At 52.5% G+C, this 19904-nt stretch overlaps 7 protein-coding genes across 7 annotated transcripts; 3 read left to right on the forward strand and 4 right to left on the reverse strand.

Annotated features, from left to right (window-relative positions):
- Window positions 1-191: 191 nt before the first annotated feature.
- On the reverse strand, window positions 192-2713 carry BKA58DRAFT_313356 (uncharacterized protein; the record flags this gene model as incomplete). The annotated part of the gene is made up of 2 exons (XM_046167426.1): window positions 192-1490; window positions 1535-2713. 2 exons carry the CDS (start codon window positions 2711-2713, stop codon window positions 192-194), a joined length of 2478 nt encoding a protein of 825 aa, XP_046026604.1.
- Window positions 2714-3513: 800 nt separating this feature from the next.
- On the reverse strand, window positions 3514-4375 carry BKA58DRAFT_439105 (uncharacterized protein; the record flags this gene model as incomplete). The annotated part of the gene is made up of 2 exons (XM_046173645.1): window positions 3514-4160; window positions 4210-4375. 2 exons carry the CDS (start codon window positions 4373-4375, stop codon window positions 3514-3516), a joined length of 813 nt encoding a protein of 270 aa, XP_046026605.1.
- Window positions 4376-4652: 277 nt separating this feature from the next.
- On the forward strand, window positions 4653-6343 carry BKA58DRAFT_312736 (uncharacterized protein; the record flags this gene model as incomplete). The annotated part of the gene is made up of 2 exons (XM_046167398.1): window positions 4653-4809; window positions 4857-6343. The coding sequence occupies 2 exons, from the start codon at window positions 4653-4655 to the stop codon at window positions 6341-6343; spliced, it is 1644 nt and encodes a 547-aa protein (XP_046026606.1).
- A 2376-nt stretch (window positions 6344-8719) lies between these two features.
- BKA58DRAFT_383303 (uncharacterized protein) lies at window positions 8720-11680 on the reverse strand (the record flags this gene model as incomplete). Its single annotated transcript, XM_046170170.1, has 2 exons — window positions 11200-11680; window positions 8720-11149 (listed from the first exon to the last, which is right to left on the reverse strand). Coding segments are annotated over exons 1-2 (2246 nt in total), but the record flags the coding sequence as incomplete, so codon positions are not given.
- Window positions 11681-12793: 1113 nt separating this feature from the next.
- BKA58DRAFT_439108 (Alpha/beta knot methyltransferase) lies at window positions 12794-13744 on the reverse strand (the record flags this gene model as incomplete). Its single annotated transcript, XM_046173646.1, has 3 exons — window positions 12794-13270; window positions 13322-13587; window positions 13654-13744. 3 exons carry the CDS (start codon window positions 13742-13744, stop codon window positions 12794-12796), a joined length of 834 nt encoding a protein of 277 aa, XP_046026608.1.
- A 1946-nt stretch (window positions 13745-15690) lies between these two features.
- Window positions 15691-16741, forward strand: BKA58DRAFT_383311 (uncharacterized protein). Its single transcript, XM_046170171.1, has 2 exons — window positions 15691-15895; window positions 15949-16741. The coding sequence occupies exons 1-2, from the start codon at window positions 15776-15778 to the stop codon at window positions 16612-16614; spliced, it is 786 nt and encodes a 261-aa protein (XP_046026609.1). The 5' UTR covers window positions 15691-15775; the 3' UTR covers window positions 16615-16741.
- Window positions 16742-17571: 830 nt separating this feature from the next.
- Window positions 17572-19833, forward strand: BKA58DRAFT_158994 (NADPH oxidase B). The gene is made up of 5 exons (XM_046164924.1): window positions 17572-17700; window positions 17761-18036; window positions 18085-18154; window positions 18204-19385; window positions 19439-19833. The coding sequence occupies exons 2-5, from the start codon at window positions 17879-17881 to the stop codon at window positions 19712-19714; spliced, it is 1686 nt and encodes a 561-aa protein (XP_046026610.1). The 5' UTR covers window positions 17572-17700; window positions 17761-17878; the 3' UTR covers window positions 19715-19833.
- The last annotated feature ends 71 nt before the right edge of the window (window positions 19834-19904 follow it).

Here is a 19904-nt window from a genome sequence, read left to right on the forward strand (position 1 = left end):
GTGCTAGACACATGCTGTAAGCCGGAGGCCTGGAGTAGTTGCGTCTTTTTGGGACTGCAACCTTTTCTGTACATACTTTTACACTTCTGTATTCAGAACGTATATATGAAGAAACATTTACATTTGCAACAAAATTTCAACATTGAAAAGCGAAGACACCAGAAAACATCAGGATACGCAGCCGCTTGCCTTTACAAGAGCGAAACCAGACCTATGACACCAGCCACAACGCCCCAACCCAGACTTCCTATCGTAGTCTTGAGCGCATAGCCTGTGAATGGCTGCGGCGCACTGCCATTGCCATTCAAGCCTTGTCCTGCCACAGCGATTGTGCTCGCACTCTTCTCTGTCAACTGGCCATCGCCACCTCTCAACTGGCCTCCTCCACTGATACTCGATGGATCCCCTGTAGAACCTTGCACACACCCTGTCGTGCCGTTTCCAGAAAACATGCGGTCAGCCACACCCTTCCACACCTCCGTGACATCAGAGATCATCTTCCCCGTAAACCACATCCTGCAATCTGCGGCTTCGTACATGAACTCCAAGGGCGTACCACTGGCATCGTTCTGTCTTAGGTTATCTTTGAGATTGACGCCGCCGGCGATCTGTCCGCCATTGTATGCAGATCGCTTGAAGAGTTGGGTCGCGAAAGCGGTTTTGCCGAGATCCGTTGCGTCCCAGGCTTTTCGTTGCTCGGGTGAGCCGAGGAAATAGACGGATTGCATGCGGACTTGGATGTCGTCCCAGGCAAAGACCTGGGCGCCTTTGGTGCCACCTACACCTTGCATTGGGCCGGGTTGGGGTCGTCCTCCAACGGCGATCGTGCGTACTGCGCCTTGATTCTTGAGTAGTTCGGAGATGATAGCGCAGGTGGAGGAGCACATGCCATCGTGTAACATGACCATGTCTTGGGCTTGGAAGGGCTGCGGTGTGCTGGTTTCGTTGGCATTATCGTTGTAGCCAATTACTGAAAAGCCCCTGTAGGTTGTACTGACGCTGTCTGAGAAGTTGTACCGAAGCGTCGTGGTGAAAGAATCGTTGTTGATTTGCTCGGGACCGAAGAGTTGCTCCCACCCACTTATGGCTTTGTTACTGACATCTAGGATATGCTGGTAGTTGAATCCACTCGTGAGAGCAAAAATATCGGCTTGCGTGGTGGCGCGACCAAACACTTCCATGAAGGCGGTTTGATTTGACTGAACGAATGTTTTGTTGGCGAGGAAGTCTTGGGTTATCTTGCCAGCTAAGTTCAAAGCTTCGTTCGCACGGAAGCGTGTGCCTCCAAAAGGCTCTGCGACCGCCTGTGGGTATACTTGCTTGAAAGTGTCGTAACCCAGGATCGCATTGCCTCCACCATTGCCTCGCAAATCGAAAATCATCTTCGTTTTACCCGCTTTCCGCGACATCCTTATGAAATCTCGCATCGTATTTTGAAAGCTTTGAGCGTCAGGAGATTCGTAAGAGGGGATGCTGAGAATGGCGACATTCTATATCGGTTAGACAAACAAAAGCAAGAGTGCGTGCGGCCTACCTCGTATCCTGGGCCATCAAGGTAGTATCCTCCAACAGCAAGATTGCGGTTTATCAGCTCGGCTTTCGGGTATCCAATGTGTGAGGGGGTCGGTGTAGCCGTGGGAGGTGTAGTTCTTGTGGAATTACTGGTAGGAGAAGGAGCAGGAGCCGTAGCAGCCCGCTTCGGGCCAGTGCAGAACTTCTGGAAGAAAGCTTTACCGCTATCAACACCAGTAAAGTTCCCAATCACAACAGCGACGTTCATCTGGGACCAAGTAGTCCCATTTGCGAACTCCAGGGTTGTGTTGGGGCCTTGGTACTGGCCACTTCTGAAACTTCCAAGAAAGGTAGTACCGGATGCGAGCAGAGCCTGGGAAGGAAAAAGGGCGTTCCATCGTGTGTCAGCGTCGTGAAAGTCAGAACTAGCCGATACATTTGCGAGATAGTCCTGAGCGCCTATGCCGTTGATCACCTTGATGGACGATGGCTTGAAGGAAGAATCGGCATTGGCTTTAATGACATCCCTGTAAGCATATATATCTGGAATTTTAGTACCGTCTGAAGAGATAGAGACCAGTTCTGACCCAGGAGGTCTCTGAAATTGCATCGCCGAAGCAAGGATGTCAGGTTGATAAGCGAAGTGGTTGTCGTACGCCTTGGTGAAGGTATTGAGCATCTTCAACTGGAATTCGTACTCGTTCTTGAAGGTACCATCGGATACCTGCTTTTGCATATTGTTCAGCTCGCCCACGATGTCGAGGGGCTCTTCGGTGTAGCCTTTTGGAGGGTTCTTGAGGTATGCGATGTTCGATTGCCATTTGACCATGAGCTTGAGGTCGTCGATCAGTTTGACATTGCCTTCCATATCGAGAGGTACGGATTGTAGACATTGTACTCCTAATTCCGCAGGAACGATGGGTCGGGCTCCAGAGGGTAATGCTGCGATGGCCATACTGACAACTGCGCAAGGTTCCTGTCCAGAAGAAGCTGATGCCGGGCTCGAAGAGCTCAAGGCTTTTGTAGAACTTGCAGTGTCGGTACTATTTTCAGCCGCTGCCATCATCAAGTCCACGTCTGCCTGTGTCATGACCTCGTTCATGTCGAGATCTGGGTACTCAGGAACTCCATACATCCATGGGTGTGGATTTGCGGTAGCCAGGCCGCAAAGAGCGCCGAGGAGTGCAATAGAGGAACGCATCCTGATACGAGAAAGACAGTCGAAAGGTGGATTGTAGGCGCCTGGCCCTACGCTTAGGTAGCTCCGAAACTTCGCCGTTGATAAAACTAGGTATTATAAAGAGCGATCCAGCGCTGGTAAGATAGTCAAACTAGGAACAAGAAACGAAAGCAGGAAGAACGAGGCCTCGACGGCGAGACCGACGAAAGGAGGAAGGAGATCGCGTATGGCAGCCATGTCTAGATGCACATATATGAGGCACATGGTGCATTTGATATCGTACGGCAATGCTAAGGAAGTTTGGCCTAGGGCGTAGCAGCATTGCCGCGTTATCGAAACGTCTCGGTCTTACCAAGCAGTATGGTCGGGGAAATCGAAACGATGCCTTTTACCATGCCTGGCATAATTATAACACCAGCACACCAGAGCGAAGTCCTGGAACATGGCGAACTTAGATGCTTATTACTGAAGCGCTGTGTTAATTCCAGTGGCCATTGTTCTGGCATGAAAGATGCACGACTTCGTTACACAGAGTATACGGCGATGTGGTTGAGGCGGACGGGCCAGGCGTGCGGTACGCGAAACTGACACGAAACATCAACGTGCTGATGTGCTAAGCCTGACTCAGCCTAGCCTGAACATGCAATGTCTCGAACGTTGTCATGCGAACTCCGTTGCGAACACCCTGAATTAGTCACATGTACCTCGGGCAGACATCCTTGTGGCCATTTAGATAGCAATGGCGGTCAAGCCATGTTTCCAGGTATTGCGTGTTGTGTGTGACTATCCTGCGCCACCAGATAAAACATAGATCTGAGGCTCTAGGCTGCCTCCACATCTTCGTGATACTGGACCTCCCGATCCCATGCTTCAACTTTCGTGTACGGGCTTCTTAGCCAATCATTCAACTCATGGAGAAACAGTTTACTGTTCTCTCGGCCTAAGTGTTCCGCCAACAAGTTCTCTGCGTGTCCATTACTGGCCTTGATGTCGACCATTTTCAAGATGGAAACGATGTACGATAACAGAAATTCAGCGTTGCTGCTCGTCGTTGCCGCAACAGAGGACGATTCCGCCGGATCAGCGTGTAGGAAGGTGAAGACGCGGAGTTCGCGACGAATCCAAGTACGTGCTTTTGACTGCATCTCAGGAGAGTTTGCAATTACTTGGGGAGAAATGTCGCGATATCCCGAGAAGCGATTACTGCCGATGTGTAGCGAGTATAGCTGTCTTTGGTACACCTCTCTGCGTTTGCGCAGCGCTACATCCTCGATGGGTGGTGAATATGGACGACGTGGACCACGAGGTCTACTGGGAAGTCCATAGGGTGCGAAGAGGGAGCCAGGACGGTCGGTTCGGCTATAGTGTGCGCTTGAGTCGTTGGGTGGCTGGCTGTGAGGAACAGCATAGCTTTTGTAGTCGGTCGGAGAGCGCCAGTCGTACTGCACGGCGACGACTCGTGCTTTACCTGCGTCTATCATCAGAAACGTTCTATGGTATCAAAGGGGACAACTTACATAGCGGGCAAGTCGACCGTTGCTGCAACCAGGACACCAGACATACAAAGTCAAATGTGTAGTGGTTGCATGGGGAGGTGATGGCCCTCTCTGTTACCGAGGAGAGACATATTACGCACGTGTCGTGTGAGTCGCCTTGGGTCGATCCGGACGTGCTTCCTGGCATGCGCTTTCTTGTGTCGTGAGGGTGGAAGAATACCAAGTGGCTTGGATGATGAGCTCATGGCGTCCGAAGTGAGCTTGGGCCAGCCAAAAGTGTCGCGACTCGACGCAAACGCAGCCTGTTCGTTCAACATTCACCCTTCCACTCACTGCACGTGTCTGAAGCTGTGCAATCCACTGCGGACCTCCTAGCGCCCACTGCTGCGTAGTTTCCGCGCTGAATGCTCCTCTCCGCCACCCGACGCATCACATCGCACTCGATTCGACGCTTAGTACCAGACATGCTAGCAACCTCAACCAGGCCGGCCGTCGCAGGGCCAAACGGAAAAGCGACTTACCACACTGTGACTGCGCTCAAAAGATGGTCATGCGACGACAAGGAGCTACCTGCCGTATCCGACGTCAAGGCAATTCACATCTACGACTTCGACAACACCTGTGGGTCCATCGCGACTTCCACTACCTTCGAGGCTGACTTTTTGTAGTATTCGCAAGCCCTCTACCCAACAAGCAGTTATGGAACAGCGCGACGATAGGTCAGCTGGGCTCGCCCGACATGTTCCTCAACGGAGGCTGGTGGCACGACTCGAGCATCCTAGCAGCGACCGGCGAAGGCATTGAGAAGGAGGAACCGCGCGCATGGCAAGGCTGGTGGAACGAACAGATTGTCGAGCTCGTCGAGTCTTCCATGGCCCAGAAAGATGCGCTCAGTGTGCTTCTAACTGGCAGAGGAGAATCCGACTTTGCCGACCTCGTCAAGCGCATGGTTCGCAGCAAGCGATTAGACTTCGACATGGTCTGCCTGAAGCCCGCGATAGGACCTGCAGGCCAAAAGTTCAGGAACACCATGGAATTCAAGCAAGAGCTGCTCAAGGACATCGTCTATACATACAAGGACGCGGAGAAGCTGAATATATACGAGGACCGCGTGAAGCATACCAAGGGCTTCCGCGACTTCTTCTTCCAGTTCAACGAGGATCTGCTCAGGGCGCAAAACCAGGCGTCGCGCCGACCCATCACTACTGAAGTCATACAGGTTCCAGAGAATGCCACACAACTCGATCCCGTCGCCGAAATAGCCGAAATACAGAAGCTGATCAACGCGCACAACATACAAGTCAAGTCCGGCAGCGCCCCGCCTGGCACGCCGCCTTATCAGATCAAAAAGACCGTCTTCTACACCGGCTACATGATTCCCTCCGACGTGACCGAGAAGTTGACCTCACTCGTCTCCTTGCCTCAGGGCGCTCCGAGAGACGACATTCGATATCTCGCGAACAGCATACTCATCACACCGAAACCGTGCCCGAAGAGCATACTGGACAAGGTTGGCGGTATAGGTGCCAGGGTCAGGTGGAAGGTGACAGCCATCTCCTGCTTTGAGAACAAGCTGTGGGCCGCGAGAGTGGAAGCTGTACCTAAAGGGACAAGGTTCTACAGTGAGAACCCTGTACCGACGGTAGTCCTCGCTATTCGCAAGAATGGCCGGCCAGCAGATGCTGCGCGTATCGTGAACTGGCATCCCGTACCCCAGGATCAAGCATTCGAGTTTGACAGTGTTGTAGGAGAGAAGCAGATGTTGCGTATCGAGGAAGAGACAGCCAACGAGAGCGAATATGAGAGTTACTTTCCGAACAAAGCTCATCGCAAGGAGGACCAGAATGGTCGCAACGACAATTACCGGCCAAACCACGGCCGAGGAGGCAGGGACAGAGATGACCGGCCAGGCGGTTACCGTGGTGGCAACCGAGATCGCGGTCGTGGTAACAATAGAAACAACAACTACGGATCAAGAGGAGGTGCTCGCGGCGGCTACCGTGGAGATCGTGGTGGTGGAGGCGGCGGCGGCGGCGGCGGCGGCGGTGGTCGGGGACGTGGCCGTGGTGGAGGTGGACAGTATCGAAGTTTGGATGATGTCGACAACGGCTATGGAAACCGAAGCCATGACAACAACCCAGATGCTTTCTACTAAATCCAGGCTGTCGGACATCCGTCTCTCGGATCTGTTGAAGGTATCAGACTCACCAACCGAACAGAGCATCAAAATCCAACTCGACAGGTTTAGATTTCGCGGGCGTTGCGGGTGGCGCTACCTGACACTTTGTTGTTAAGCTGAACTTCATACCATATGAACCGTAGTATGTTTTGTGAATAAGATACCCAATTTCTTCGCAGACAGACGTGGCACATACAACTTTCCTTCGCCATAGACGTTGCCTATTGGTAATATCTCCTTCTTGGTCTTTTCCGATTTCATCGAGAGTCTTTACGCTCTTTATCTGAGTTTTACAAAATGAGGAGGTGTCTGGAGAAGCGGCTCCTGCGCAGCCGGAATTGGGTCGAAGCATCGCAAAAGAGGCCGACCCTCACGCCGACAGTATTGTCTCAAATCAGGATATGCTCGGCAATGCACAACTATGGTGCTTTCGTTTCTCATCTGACCCTCTCGACGAATTTTCTTTGGATTCACTATATACAAAGCAGAACATATCGCCTGCAGGGGATTTATATCTACTTCTATACGGCCTCTCGAACAATCGGCACTCGAAACAATGATAGGCGCAATCAATTCAAGAAACAATCATGGTCCATACACTTTCCATATCGCCAGGGCACGAGCTTCCGAAATGGCCGAGGGCGAGGCTGGCAATCGGCGATGACATTCCATCAACACCTACCCCCAGGAACATTAGGCCAGTCAGCCCACCGCCAACACGACACGCCACACTTTTTTCAACTGCCTCCCAGCACACATCAAGCCTAGTCTTCCTGTAACCACTCTCAGTCCGGTTTAAACGGTGACCTGGGTGGGACGTAACGCCCGAAGGAGATGAATCGGCGATCGCATGCTGGGCTCCTAGGGTAAATCTTGATTGCGGGTTACTACAACATTCCTCAGCTGCACGAGCTTAGTAAGGCGGGGTGATTGCAGATTTTGAGGTGTATAAGTGTGTGAAGGAACTATGGATTCAGGGTCGTTGTTGGACCCTGATCCTCCCTGCATTGCTGCTGGTGTGGTGTCTATCGTGGACTTCCTGTTTGGGCAATACCAGTGACTTCCTGGGATTTCACGGCCAACGGTAGCAAGAGCTGTCAGTGATCTTCGCTCATTCACCTTGAAAGGTCAGACCAGCAAATTGTTGATCTGTTCATCAAACGTCACTGACGGTCAAGCTTTCACAGCATCAAGCGAGCCGGATACGAAGACTACCCATCACTCCTACCGAGCGCATCACCGTCGCCAAACGAATTGGCACATGGACTCGTCTAGAGAGCTCACAGTCTGACTCAACATACATTCAAGTGCACTAGCACTTTCCGCCAGCTCGACGCTGCCACACAACTCTTTCAATCTACAAAATGTCAGTTCAGAACCACTGCAACATCATACGAGTCTGCCAACCACCACATATCAGAGCAGATTGACGCCAGCTTACTCTGGCTCTCTCCAACTTCAGCACGAATATCCGCATCCAACCGCCACCAAAACGCAATGTGTACAAAAGTCATCCTCAAGCACAGTACATGTCAACACGAGTTCTGGGTCAAGCGCAACTGTACACGTCATCCAGAGTGTACCTTCTTTACACAAGTCTATCGGGAAAGAGGAGGTGAGTGTTGGGAGTGTGATCCGGGGCAGGCACCGCCTGAGGCGCTTTTCCCGCGCGAGGTGAGCTGGCGGAGAGTCAAGAAGAAGGTTAGAGAAGGAGGTCCTGTTAGTGTTTGAAGTGTTGTGTTGTCGCTTCCAGAATCTTACAATGATTAATGTCAATCCAATGCGAGCCCATAGTCATGCATGAAGTATGAACGTCCTGTCACATGTATCGCGATCACGCATGTGCATATATTGAAGAAGAAAGTACTCTGTATCTTCGACTACAACTCTAATCTCTTACAAATCTCCTCATACCTACATACCTGTCCAAGCCTACAAGTACGTCGGCCAAACTCACCACTGACACCCCGCGAACCAATCAACATACACATACATACCAGCCGCCACCAATATGTGCAAGTTCTTTATCACCACTTACGCATGCGGGCACCATAGCATGACAGTCCATCCAGTTGCTGCGTGTGACCCGAACGAGAGGGGCGGGACCTGCATTAACGCAGAGTTTCACGACATACACATGGACGAGGGATGCACTACGAATCTTTGCCCAGGGTGGCAGCCGAGAACTGAAGACAAGGTGTAGATTGTTGAGGGGTATGATAGAGCGGATCAGGGTGCAGAGCGGATCAAGTCGGAGCATCCCAACGACATAAACAGTGCGGACTGCTGTGGTAGCAATCGAACTTTGTATATTCGCTCATACATCGGAGGAAAACACCATATCAAAGATGAGCAGGAAGTCGATGTAAAACACAGCAAAGAGAGTCACACATAATCACAAGCATCTGGTCTGATGAACATTTTTTCCCCCCCAATCCACCCATATACCGGTTGTATTCATTGCGTTTAGTTTAGTTCTAATCTATGATAGTCCTACAAAGCAAAACATGACGCCATACCAATGCCGCGCCGTAAAAATGCCAGACCGCTAAAAGGAGCAAACGATAGACAGGAACAACAATGACGCAATGACGTGAGAGAGCATTACGCGGATGCAAAAGCATGAGAGCAAAAGCAATGAAGCCACGCGATGCGATGCAAGGATACAGTACCCCAGACAGAGAAATAAGAAACACAAACTAGTCATCACTGTCCCTTGCGCGCCCAGCCTGGCTGCCCTCAAAGTTCCTCATCTTGGTCGCGTGGTTATGGTTGATCATGCTGCGAATAGGGTTTTTGCGTGCGGCACTGACCATGCTGGGTGTGGGGCCGCCTCTGGAGGCGTGTACAGCGCCAGTTCCATACTGGACTTCATCGAATAGGTTGTCGTACTGGCCTTGGGTCAGGCTATCCTTTCTTGATGACTTGGAGGGCTTAACGGGGCGGACAGTAGATACCTCACTTGGCTCCGAGATGATGGAAGGTTTGGATTTGGAAGAACGGGAGGAACGGTGAGGGCGCGAAGAGTCCTCGTCGTCGGCGGAGTCGGCAGATGTCTTGCGGGAACGGTGCGAACGGTGAGAGCGTTTTGATGACTTGCTCATGATAGACTCGTTGTCATCGTCGTGCTTCTTACTGCGGGAAGACTCTTTCTCATCGTCATGCTTCTTGCTTCGGGAAGATTCTTTCTCATCGTCATTCTTCTTGCTTCGCGAAGACTCTTTCTCGTCGCTGTGCTTCTTCCTGCGATGGCTCACAGAGGTTTCGGCGTCATCATCCTTCTTAGACTTGTCGCTCCGGTGGGAACGGTGTCTGCGTCGTGGTGCGTCGCCGATCTGGGAGATGCTGTCGCTGGGAACAACAGTGTCAAGATCATCCTCACTTAGCTCTTCAATGTCAAGGTCGTCGATGAAGTCGTCGTCATCTTCGTGCTTCTTTTTGTCGCGGCTAAAGATGCTGCTGACGATCGACGCCGCCTTGGACGCAGCTTTAGTGGGGGCTGCAGACGGAGCCTTGGATGCAGGGGCTGGTGGAGAAGGCGACGAGCCACGCTCCTTCCGACTGCTACTACCGTGTTCCTTGTGCGAGGAGTGTTTTGAAGATGAGGTATGAGAGGACCTGGCCTTGGACCTACCCGAGCTACTTTTTTCATCTTCGCGGTCTGCTACGAAGGATGAGATGAATGAGCTAGGCGCAGCACTGTGAGCTACGCTTTGCGCCTTCGAGACGACACTCTGAGGCTTGGACGATGGTCGCGGTGGCTTTGCAGTCGTTGCGGCACTTTCGGGCTTGGCTGTCGAGACGGTACTCCTAGCCCTCTCGATCATCAACAACTCAGGGCTAGTATTTGAGCGGTGAGCAGGTGTGAGCCTTGATGGAGTCTGTGACGGGGCAACAGAGTATGCAGGAGCATATTCGATGGCGAGAGGCTCCGCAGCCCTTGAGCGAGGACGCTCAAATTGAGACGGTGAGTAGTAGCTAGCCGGCGCAGCCTCGATTTGTCGCGGCACGGAAGTCCTAGGGATCTGAGAAGCTCGCGAATAGGAAGATCGCGCGTCGTCTTCAATGCGGTGTACTGGCTCAGGTGTAGGCGGTGCAATGGCCTGGACAGGTGGCTGCGCGGGTTGTGGGGCCTGCTGGGGTGTCGGGGGTTGGGATGAGGCCTGAGCGAAGAAGCCAGCCGCAGTGTTGACCGCGTTTTTGGCGTCCATGAAGGCGCTGAAGTCCGCCTCTTTCTTCGCACTATCTCGCTCGCTCCGCATGAATGCATATGTGACGGCTGCACCTGCAGCAGCTCCAAGTAATGTTCCGAGAATGTGCGTGGCCGCCCCACTGCCGGCATCTGATTTTGTCGTCGCTTCGGGAACAGGAGCGACTGTGGGCGCAGAGGCGCTTCTGGGTACAGGGCTTGGTGCCTTTGGAGCAGCTGATTCGGTTGTCGGTGCGACTGGAATTGCGCCAGTTCTCGAAGCACACGTGTGAGCGCTGAAGATACTGGGGCTCTCACGGAAGCTCTGCGAAACTGTCCTCTGCCATGTAATGACTCTGCTGTGCTCGATGATGGTCCCGTCATGTCTCATGTCAGGTCCATTTCGGTAGACAACCTCGATGCTGTTGCCGTCAAAGTCGATTACTGCGGCATTGAAGTGGCCATCTTCTGCGCAACGAGCACCCGGGGCCCCGTTAGGACGACCACCAGCGGTCAATGCAGCGGTGTAGAAATTCCGGACTGCGGTTGTGCTAGGTGCGGTGAATGCAATGTGTGCAGCGCCGGCTTTTACGCTGCTCAGCTGTCAGTTGCGGTGTGCCTGGTGATCATTCGTGGTACTGACCCAGGCGTTTCTTGGCAGAGAAAGAAATCGGAATCATTTATTCCAAGGCCGATTTGGTTGCCATATTGGCCGATGTAGCGGTAGCCCAGTGGCTGGAGCGCTGAGAGAAAGAACGATGTCGAAGTTGGAAGATGCGATACCGTGAGGCCGATGTGGGAGACGGGCATTGCTGAACAGCGGTGAAGAACAAGAACGACAGGACGCGGCTAGAACAATCGCCAAACGAAGAATTGAGAAGGGAACGAGGCGGATATATGCACACAGTGAGGTGTGATCGAGTTGGAGCGGTTGGAGATGTATGGTGTGAGTAGGGGGGGGAAGTATCGGTACGACCTCGAGGTTTATATCATAACCCCGTCCAGGTGCAGCGTCTCGATGCATCGTGAACCGAGTAGCAGGGCGTTCCATACCGTTGCGGGACAGACCCTACTAGCACGCCCCACCGCTGCAGTTAGCTATCAAGGAGGTCGCTGTCAACATGTTGTGATGCTGCCACATGTCCTGCGTCTGCAGCTAACAAATTTGTTAATGTAAGCGAGGTGTCGGTGTATGACATTGGTCCTCAGCGTCGGCCCGCAGCCGCGAGAGGTTTAAGTCGTCGCACGCCTCACATTGCCCACTACGCTACATTGGATACGGAATCGTAGCATTTTGGTCGCTTGTCGCGTGCAACAGAGTATTTGCGGTCTGGACGCGCCACTTGTCGTCGCAACGCTCGATTGGACATGGTGTGACGTCGATGATGGGGCATCGTTCTCACAAGAACCAAGGACCAAGATGACGCTGTAGTGAGGCTACGATTGCAGGCATCGTCGTAGATTCTTGGAGTTGTTCCAAATGTCGGTAGGACTTGCCATGCTGTTGCTTTTTCTATGTTTACGCGAGATCATCATGGGAGATCGGCGATGCGGCTCCATGGATAGATGCTCTACCCGTTTCCCTCCCGCCACACGCGCAAAATGCGATGAGCCCCCAGGATACATTCTAACCTTGTAAGGCATAGAGCGAGTGAATTACAAGGTGTATGCCTGAAAGAGGGGTTCAAGGGATCGTACTGTGAAGATGACGTGAAGTATAGTTTTTCATTCGCCGGACATGTCATTCCTGACATAAAGATCTTCCTGCTCGTGAATCCTAGAGTGGATGGAGAGCCGCGATATCCTACAAGCTAACTACTGACAAACATATTTCGAGGTCGAATGACAGGTCATGACGAGACCCAGTGGTATGATGCCAAACACAGCGCGCATACAGGCTAGCGGCTGTGTCGATGGAACAAGGTGAAAGAAAAACAGGTGCGGGGTAGGTTGAGCTGCCCCGCGATCTTCAAAAGAAGATTGATTGTTGTGCGTTGAGCCAGAGTAGTTGTTTTGTTGTAAAAAAACCTCAAGCAGACGCCCAAAATCAGATGCAGTAACGCTCAGGCTGTTGATGTTGCGATCTAAGCCATGAGCGTGTCCTGCAGCCTAAAAGTTCCCGTTATCTTCCGTTTATGCGGTCCGTGATCCGACTCGTCCGCGGTGAGTCAGTTGTTGCTTGTGGGCTAGTTGGCGTGTCCAATATAGATAGGTCCAGCGCTTGATCGTCGGCTGAACTAGAAGATGTTCCAAACGTCTTCGGCAGCATGGCAGAACTTACTGCATGCAACGCTGGCACTGAGGTTAAACTGGCTAATAGCGATGCTGTCGTCCTTGATGTGATCGGCAAAGTCGTCGTTGCCCTTGGCCATAGCACCTACGAAGACTGCGATACTCTCGCCCTTGTTGAGATCGCCAATGTAATCGCTGACACGTACGACCTCGGAGTCGAAGCTGAGCGTGACCTTGCGGCAGTTGGGAGGAAGGTGATCGGTGATGGGGTTCTTGATGACTTCGATGAGCTTTTCTTGCGAAGACGTTGACCGGATCTGGTGTCTGTGCAGGAGTTGGACCATGAGTCCAGCGAAGCGCTTGAAGGTACGAGGAATGCGCACTGTAGGGCTGACCCTGATGAGCACGTTCTTGGAGGTGTGGATGTAGATTTGGAGCTTGCCCGCCTTGTTGATTGGCGAGTCGAGTAATGTGAGCAGACACTGTGGCGCCACGTTAGCTGAGGGACATGGCTAACCTCCTCTTGTACGCACTTGGTGGGTGATGTCGGGCCTGGCTTCGCTTATGTCGCGCCCCATCTTGCGCATTACGCCAATATGGTCGTCACTGTTGAGCAGGTTGTACTTGTCCTCGCGCGCACCAGGGCCGCGGCCAGTGCCATGCGACGCCTTGTACGTCTCCAGCGTCGCATTGCACAGAACGACGATCAGGCGCTGTGTGTCTTTGTCGTTGGTCGGGATGGGGGCATGCTGCTCGGCGACTAGCTTGGGCAGCTCTGGCGGAGGCATTGATTGCGTTCCTGTGCGCAGTAGCGTAGCGTCAGCGTTGTCCGTGGTTAATATCGAAGAAGCAACCGACAACATACTTGCGCGCTTCTTGCCCCGCTCGGCGGAGTCTCGGGAGACGGGTCGTTCGGTGGGCGAGTTGGAGTCTTCGGGTTTAAGGAGGGGAGCCATTTTGACGTGTGAATATGCAAACGCTGCGGAAGGAGCTTGTGTACGTCTGTGTGACCTCTGGCGCAAGGAGATTGGTTCAGGGTGTGGAAAGTGAGAATGATGTGTCGCTTCTCCAGGTACCTAGGGTCAGCAGCTGCGAATGCACTTACACAACAACTTTGATGGAGTATTCTGGTCAAAGGGGAAAAGGGTGGATATGCAGTAAGCTCGAGAAATCGTGGGAACCATGCGTCCTATTTGTGCGAACTGTCGGTGAAAAGAGCGTTTTTCCTGCGTCCAATCACAGCCGAGCGGGCGGCGTGATTACGTGAGACCACCAGCAATCAGACGAGTTGGTTCTCACCACCAACGAGCCATCGCAACACCGCACAGACTACAACAACGAGATGTCATGGCGCGCTGTTGGTAGTACGCAGCAGTCAGCTTACTGAGTTATTCGGTAGTTGCGACGTGGTCGGCCATTGTGGCCACCCTGCTTGACTCGCGGTCACTTCTATCGTGGGTGGATACCTAGGTACCTATGCTTCGGGACATTCGGGGGAATACGGTGTACAGCCAGTAAAGCGAGGACCGACAACGCAGGAGTAACCGAGGATGCGCACCCAACCCGGCATCAGTTGCAACTTACATCAAAACGCCCTGCAGGGCTCCATGCCCGCGCAAGCTCCTGGGCCGGGCGCCGGAACCTCTGCAACGAAAGCGTCTCACCATGGTCTCTTGGCCCGCCTTGCATTTGAAACAATCACCATATCATACAGTCGCCTTACGTCCAACATGGCACTACACGCCGTGTGTATGGCCTTTTCTGTAAACATCATGCGATCTGCCAAGGATACTAAGAGGTCAGGTCATGCGCGAAACGAGTCTGGTTTGGCCGTCGCGCTGCCGCTTGAGCGGCTCTGCGGTGGAGATACATGAACGCTAAGTGCCGCATTTTGCGCATTTCTGTAGCTGCCATTGAACATCGCGTTTCCCTTCCTTACTTCGATTCTTCAACGTCGCTGGCGATATCTTCATCCATTCGTTTTAGTGGCAGCCGGCTGTCTGAACCCTGATCGTCATCGCAAGCTCGTCCTCCCTTCGACAAAAGGAATACAATCGCAAGGACCTCCCTAAGCCCAGCAAACGCAACCAACATATACAACATGGCTTTCGAATGGCTTGCACCAATCCTTACCCCCGCGGCCCTGCGCTCCGTACAAAACGACGGTCGGCCAGTCATTACGCTCTTCCTCGTCATCTTCGGCCTATCAGTCTTCGGTACCCTGATATGGTACGTCCACTTCGTCACATCTAAGATGTATCCGAAAAAGAAGGATCCGAACGCAAAGAAGGGCCCATTGCTCGGCTTCATCAAGCGGTGATTCAGGAAGGAGAGCGGAAGAGGGGTGCTGGGCCAGACGTAAGGCAGGCGAGATTACGGCCATCTACAACTCTACAGCTGTTGGGATAATGAGTGCGACGCCCATAATGTATCGACAAGCGGAATCTCTATCGAGCCTAGATCAACATCCTTGGCCTACACCAACCTCTCTTCAATCGGACACCTGGGCCCGGACCTTGTTGGAACATTGGAGCGCCGATCGAGCTATTCTCCTCGTCGAAGAGGCTGGAGACATGATACCTACGAGTACATGGTGTTCTCGTCTTGGAGTCAACGACTCGCCATACTTTCATATTCAATACATAATTCAACCCCTTTACATAACCTATCTTATCGTACGCAAAAGATCAACATGCTTCCGCGGTAACCATGTAACTCTTCTCAAATGCTTACTGTAGGCTGCACAATCTCCTCCGAAGCTTGTCGGCACTCGTGAGATTCATCGGTAGTAACGAGCCGATGACGTATGAACTTACCCACTCTGCCTGCGATAACGCAGCGATTTCAAGTGCAGTCCGCCACATCATCATGTCCACTCATCATCTCCTATGTCACTAGATATGTGGGTGCATTGAAGTGCTATAAGATCCGATTGAAAGCTCCCACTTTAGCTTCCTCTACAGAACCCATCTTGAACGATTGCCATCATGTCTGCTCCGTCAAACCCAACAACATTTCCTCTACAGGGTAAGGTTGCCATTGTCACAGGCGCTTCGCGAGGGATTGGGGCTGGCTTGGCGTTAGAGCTGGCGCGAAGGGGAGCAAAGGTCAGTCCAGCGACTTCGAACCAAGTCAATTAAGACACTCATGTGTGAAGTAGGTCACTCTCGTCTACACGTCGCCAAAGAGCGGGAAGCTAGCAGAAGAGGTTGCATCGAAGATCGAATCACTTGGCAATGGTAGCGCATCGAGAGTTGTTCAGGCGGACCTCAGACAACTCGATGCGCCTGAAAAGATTGTGTCTGCGACTAGGGAAGCGTTCGGTGACAAGATCGACATCTTGATCAACAACGCTGGTGTTTTGATGAACAGATCCATCACGGAAACAACAGCAGAAGACTACGCCGCCATATTTGACGTCAATGTTCGCGCGCCTCTTCTGCTGACTGGGGCGGTTGTTCCACATCTACGAGCACCAGGTCGCATCATAAACATGTCGTCCATAGGCGCCCGACTAGGTTTTGGGAACCTAACTCTCTACACCGCATCCAAGGCAGCCATAGAAGGCGTGACTCGGAGTCTGGCACAAGAGCTAGGCGCTGCAGGACACACCGTCAACGCGGTTGCGCCTGGCCCCACCGAATCAGAGATGCTGGACGATGTACCAAAGGATATCGTAGAGGCCCAGTTGAAGCAGACTGCTGTGGAGAACAGAGTAGGGACTGTGGACGATATCGCAAGAATAGTGGCCTGGCTCTGTGGCGACGACGCGAAATGGGTTTCGGGTCAGGCGATATCCGCATCTGGTGGTTTCCTGAAGCTTTGAGTGGATTCTGTCATTGTTTTAGCAGCAAAGCTTCTCGTTTGATATGGAAGCTTCAAGTGGAGCTCGGTCACGGTGTTTGGGTTCCAAGACCGGAGATGTTTGGACGGGAATAGATCGGATTTAGTAGCTACGCATCGTTCAAACATGCAGCGTGCAGAATATGGCCGACCGGATACGATGTCCGATTGAAAGTCGATGACGCCACAGCCGTTGGATCGTCGACATGTGAATACCTATGCGTGTATGCAGAGAACACGTCGCGTTGGAGCAGTCGAATGAAACTGCGATCATGAGACTGGATGTGATCAGTCGTGGAACCCATCCCAAGCTTCAGCCAAGGCGTGCGAACATCAAGCGCATCCGCCCCTTACAGCTGTCACTTTCAGCCATGCCGCGAGATTATCGTGTACCATCGAAGCTTGTACCCAGGTCCACATGGGAAGGCGGTCGAAAGTCGGAGCATGGCGATGGAGTCAAGGCCAGCATCGGCAGTTGAGGCTCAACCCACCGACTACCTAGGCAGGGGCGAGGTGCCCAGGGAGGCGCCCCATTCTAACGCACTAGGTTTTAGCCTCCCACGTCCCAAACACCTCTCAAACGCCTCGCTCTGCCATTTCGCATGCCGAAGACTAAAGCGCATGGCCATTCATGTTTCATGACTCCATCTTGGTATGCGTCTAGCCCTAGCCACGCCATTTCGCGTCCCTAATTGGTCATGATCCCGTTGCGATACGCGCTCGTAGACGGCGGAGCTTGCTGTGTCGCAGCTCGCAGTGCAAGGCCATGGAAGATGGTTCGACTTCTGCTACCGTTTCGCTCTTTGGGCCCTGGATTGCTCATCCTCCAAGCCATCTGACGAACTGATACCCTTGATCCACTTCGCTAACGGCAGAGCGGACCTGACTTGTCCTACCCCCCCGTCGTAGCCGCTTTTCTCTCTGTCCGCCGTCTTGCAACGTTGGCTTATAGGCTTTTGTTTCCCCTACTCACCCCAAGACTCGACCGATTTCATGCCGGTGCCTCTTTAGCCGGGTGACTGAACGCCTCTTCCTGTACCTTTTCTCTTCTTTTGTGCGGGCACTTTTAGTAAGTCATTTGTACCATGGCGTCGTCGTCGCTGGTGGCTTTGGTCTAACCTTTGTACAGATTACTTAGACACTCTTTGAACTCATTGCTACACTTCGGCCACATTCAGCAGGTCTGAAGATCATCGGCATCCACAACACGCACTCAATCGCTGCTACGTTCGCTTCTTCTGTCAACTATGTCGTACACCACCAGTCTCACAGGTCGCGAGCGGTCACGATGGCCGCCGCTGACGCGCATGCTCATGTCTGGAGAGATGTCGGACCAAAAGGCGCGAGAATTGACCCGCAAAGAGAAATTCGATGTGTGGATGGTCAATGAGGGTTACCGAAGATTGTACGTTGCACTACACCGTATGTGAAGAGCCTCAACTAATGTGACTAGTTTTGTTTTCACATTTGCGATATTGCACGTCATGGTCTTCGTCTTTGGTATGATGAATTATGGGCTAAAGGTATGAATGAGTAGCTCAGATCACGACGAATACCGCTCACACGTCCTAGGACAACTCCATTGGTTCAAGACAAACCTTTGGCCTGACCTTCCCCATTGCTCGTTCAGCCGCTCTCGTATTGCACGTCGACGTTGCCTTCATCCTCTTCCCGGTTTGCAGGAACTTAATCTCCATGGCTCGGCGTACGCCGTTGAACGATGTTATTCCTTTCGACAAGAACATCACCTTCCACAAGCTGGTCGCCTGGTCTATCGTCTTCTTCTCGTGGGTCCACACTATCGCCCATTGGAACAACCTTGCCAAGTTTTCGGCGTCCAACAACCTAGGATTCATGGGCTTCATTCTCGCCAACCTTGCAACTGGACCCGGATGGAGCGGTTACGTTATGCTGACTGCGCTCATGGCCATCGCGGTCACGGCTGCAGAGAAGGCTCGTCGCGCGAACTTCGAACGTTTCTGGTACATGCACCATCTGTTCATCGTCTTCTTCATCTTCTGGTCCATCCATGGAGCCTTCTGCATGATCCAGCCCGACTTTGCGCCCTTCTGCGACGGTATCGGTGTCTTCTGGGAGTACTGGATGTACGGTGGATTTGCGTACCTCGCCGAGCGCATCGCCCGTGAAGTACGAGGACGACACAAGACGTACATCTCCAAGGTCATCCAGCATCCCAGTAACGTTTGCGAAGTTCAGATCAAGAAGGAGCACACCAAGACCCGCGCTGGACAGTACATCTTCTTGTGCTGCCCTGAGATCTCCATCTGGCAATACCATCCCTTCACGCTTACCAGCGCACCTGAAGAAGACTACATCTCTGTCCACATTCGTATGGTCGGTAACTTTACCAAGGCCTTTGGTCAGGCGCTTGGCTGCAACACAGACAAGAAGCCAGCTGGCGAGAAAGGCGAGAAGGGTGGATCCAGCGAGGAGATCGCCCTACGTCAAATCCTTCCCCGAGTCTACATTGACGGTCCTTTCGGTTCGGCCTCTGAGGATGTGTTCAAGTTCGAAGTCGCCGTCCTCTGCGGTGCCGGTATCGGTGTCACTCCTTTCGCGTCCATTCTTAAGAGTATCTGGTACCGCATGAACTACCCTCAAGGATCCCGTACGAGACTGAGGAAGGTCTACTTCTTCTGGATTTGCAGAGACTTCGGATCCTTCGAATGGTTCAGATCGTTGCTGCTGGCTATCGAGGCGCAAGATATCGATGATCACATCGAGATCCACACCGTAAGTTTTATGCTCATCGCTGGCTCTTAACGGTCTACTAACCGTCTTCACAGTACCTCACAGCAAAGATCAAGGCAGACGACGCGACAAACATCATGATCAACGATGCAAACGCAGAGCAAGACGCCATCACCGGTCTCCGCGCACCCACAAACTTTGGTCGCCCCAACTGGGACATGATCTTCAAGTCCATTCGCAAGATTCACTCTCCCGCCGAAGCCGGTGTCTTCTTCTGTGGACCCAAGGGTCTTGGTTCCACGCTCCACGTCAAGTGCAACATGTATTCTGAGCCAGGCTTCAGTTACGTGTGGGGTAAAGAGAACTTCTAGACGCAGTCGGGAGGATTATAAAAAAGGAAGGCGGAGAAAAAGATGAGAAGTATACCATTTGCTATATTGAGCGAATTGTCACTTATTACATGGTTGTATATAATTCGCTCCTCTTTTTGGTTGTTGTTAATCTTGAAAGCTGCAAGCGGCTAAAGACACATGTTCAACGTCTACGATATCCCATAGAATT

Source organism: Alternaria rosae (genome assembly GCF_020736505.1).
Source record: "Alternaria rosae strain MPI-PUGE-AT-0040 chromosome Unknown BKA58scaffold_4, whole genome shotgun sequence".
NCBI classification, from domain to species: domain Eukaryota; kingdom Fungi; phylum Ascomycota; class Dothideomycetes; order Pleosporales; family Pleosporaceae; genus Alternaria; species Alternaria rosae.

Coding starts and splice junctions, on each gene's coding strand:
- BKA58DRAFT_383311 (XM_046170171.1), top strand. CDS start 15,776: ATGTCTGCTCCGTCAAACCCAACAACATTTCCTCTACAGGGTAAGGTT. Junction 15,896..15,948: donor TGGCGCGAAGGGGAGCAAAG/GTCAGTCCAGCG, acceptor TGTGTGAAGTAG/GTCACTCTCGTCTACACGTC.
- BKA58DRAFT_158994 (XM_046164924.1), top strand. CDS start 17,879: ATGTCGTACACCACCAGTCTCACAGGTCGCGAGCGGTCACGATGGCCG. Junction 18,037..18,084: donor AATGAGGGTTACCGAAGATT/GTACGTTGCACT, acceptor TAATGTGACTAG/TTTTGTTTTCACATTTGCGA. Junction 18,155..18,203: donor TGATGAATTATGGGCTAAAG/GTATGAATGAGT, acceptor CACACGTCCTAG/GACAACTCCATTGGTTCAAG.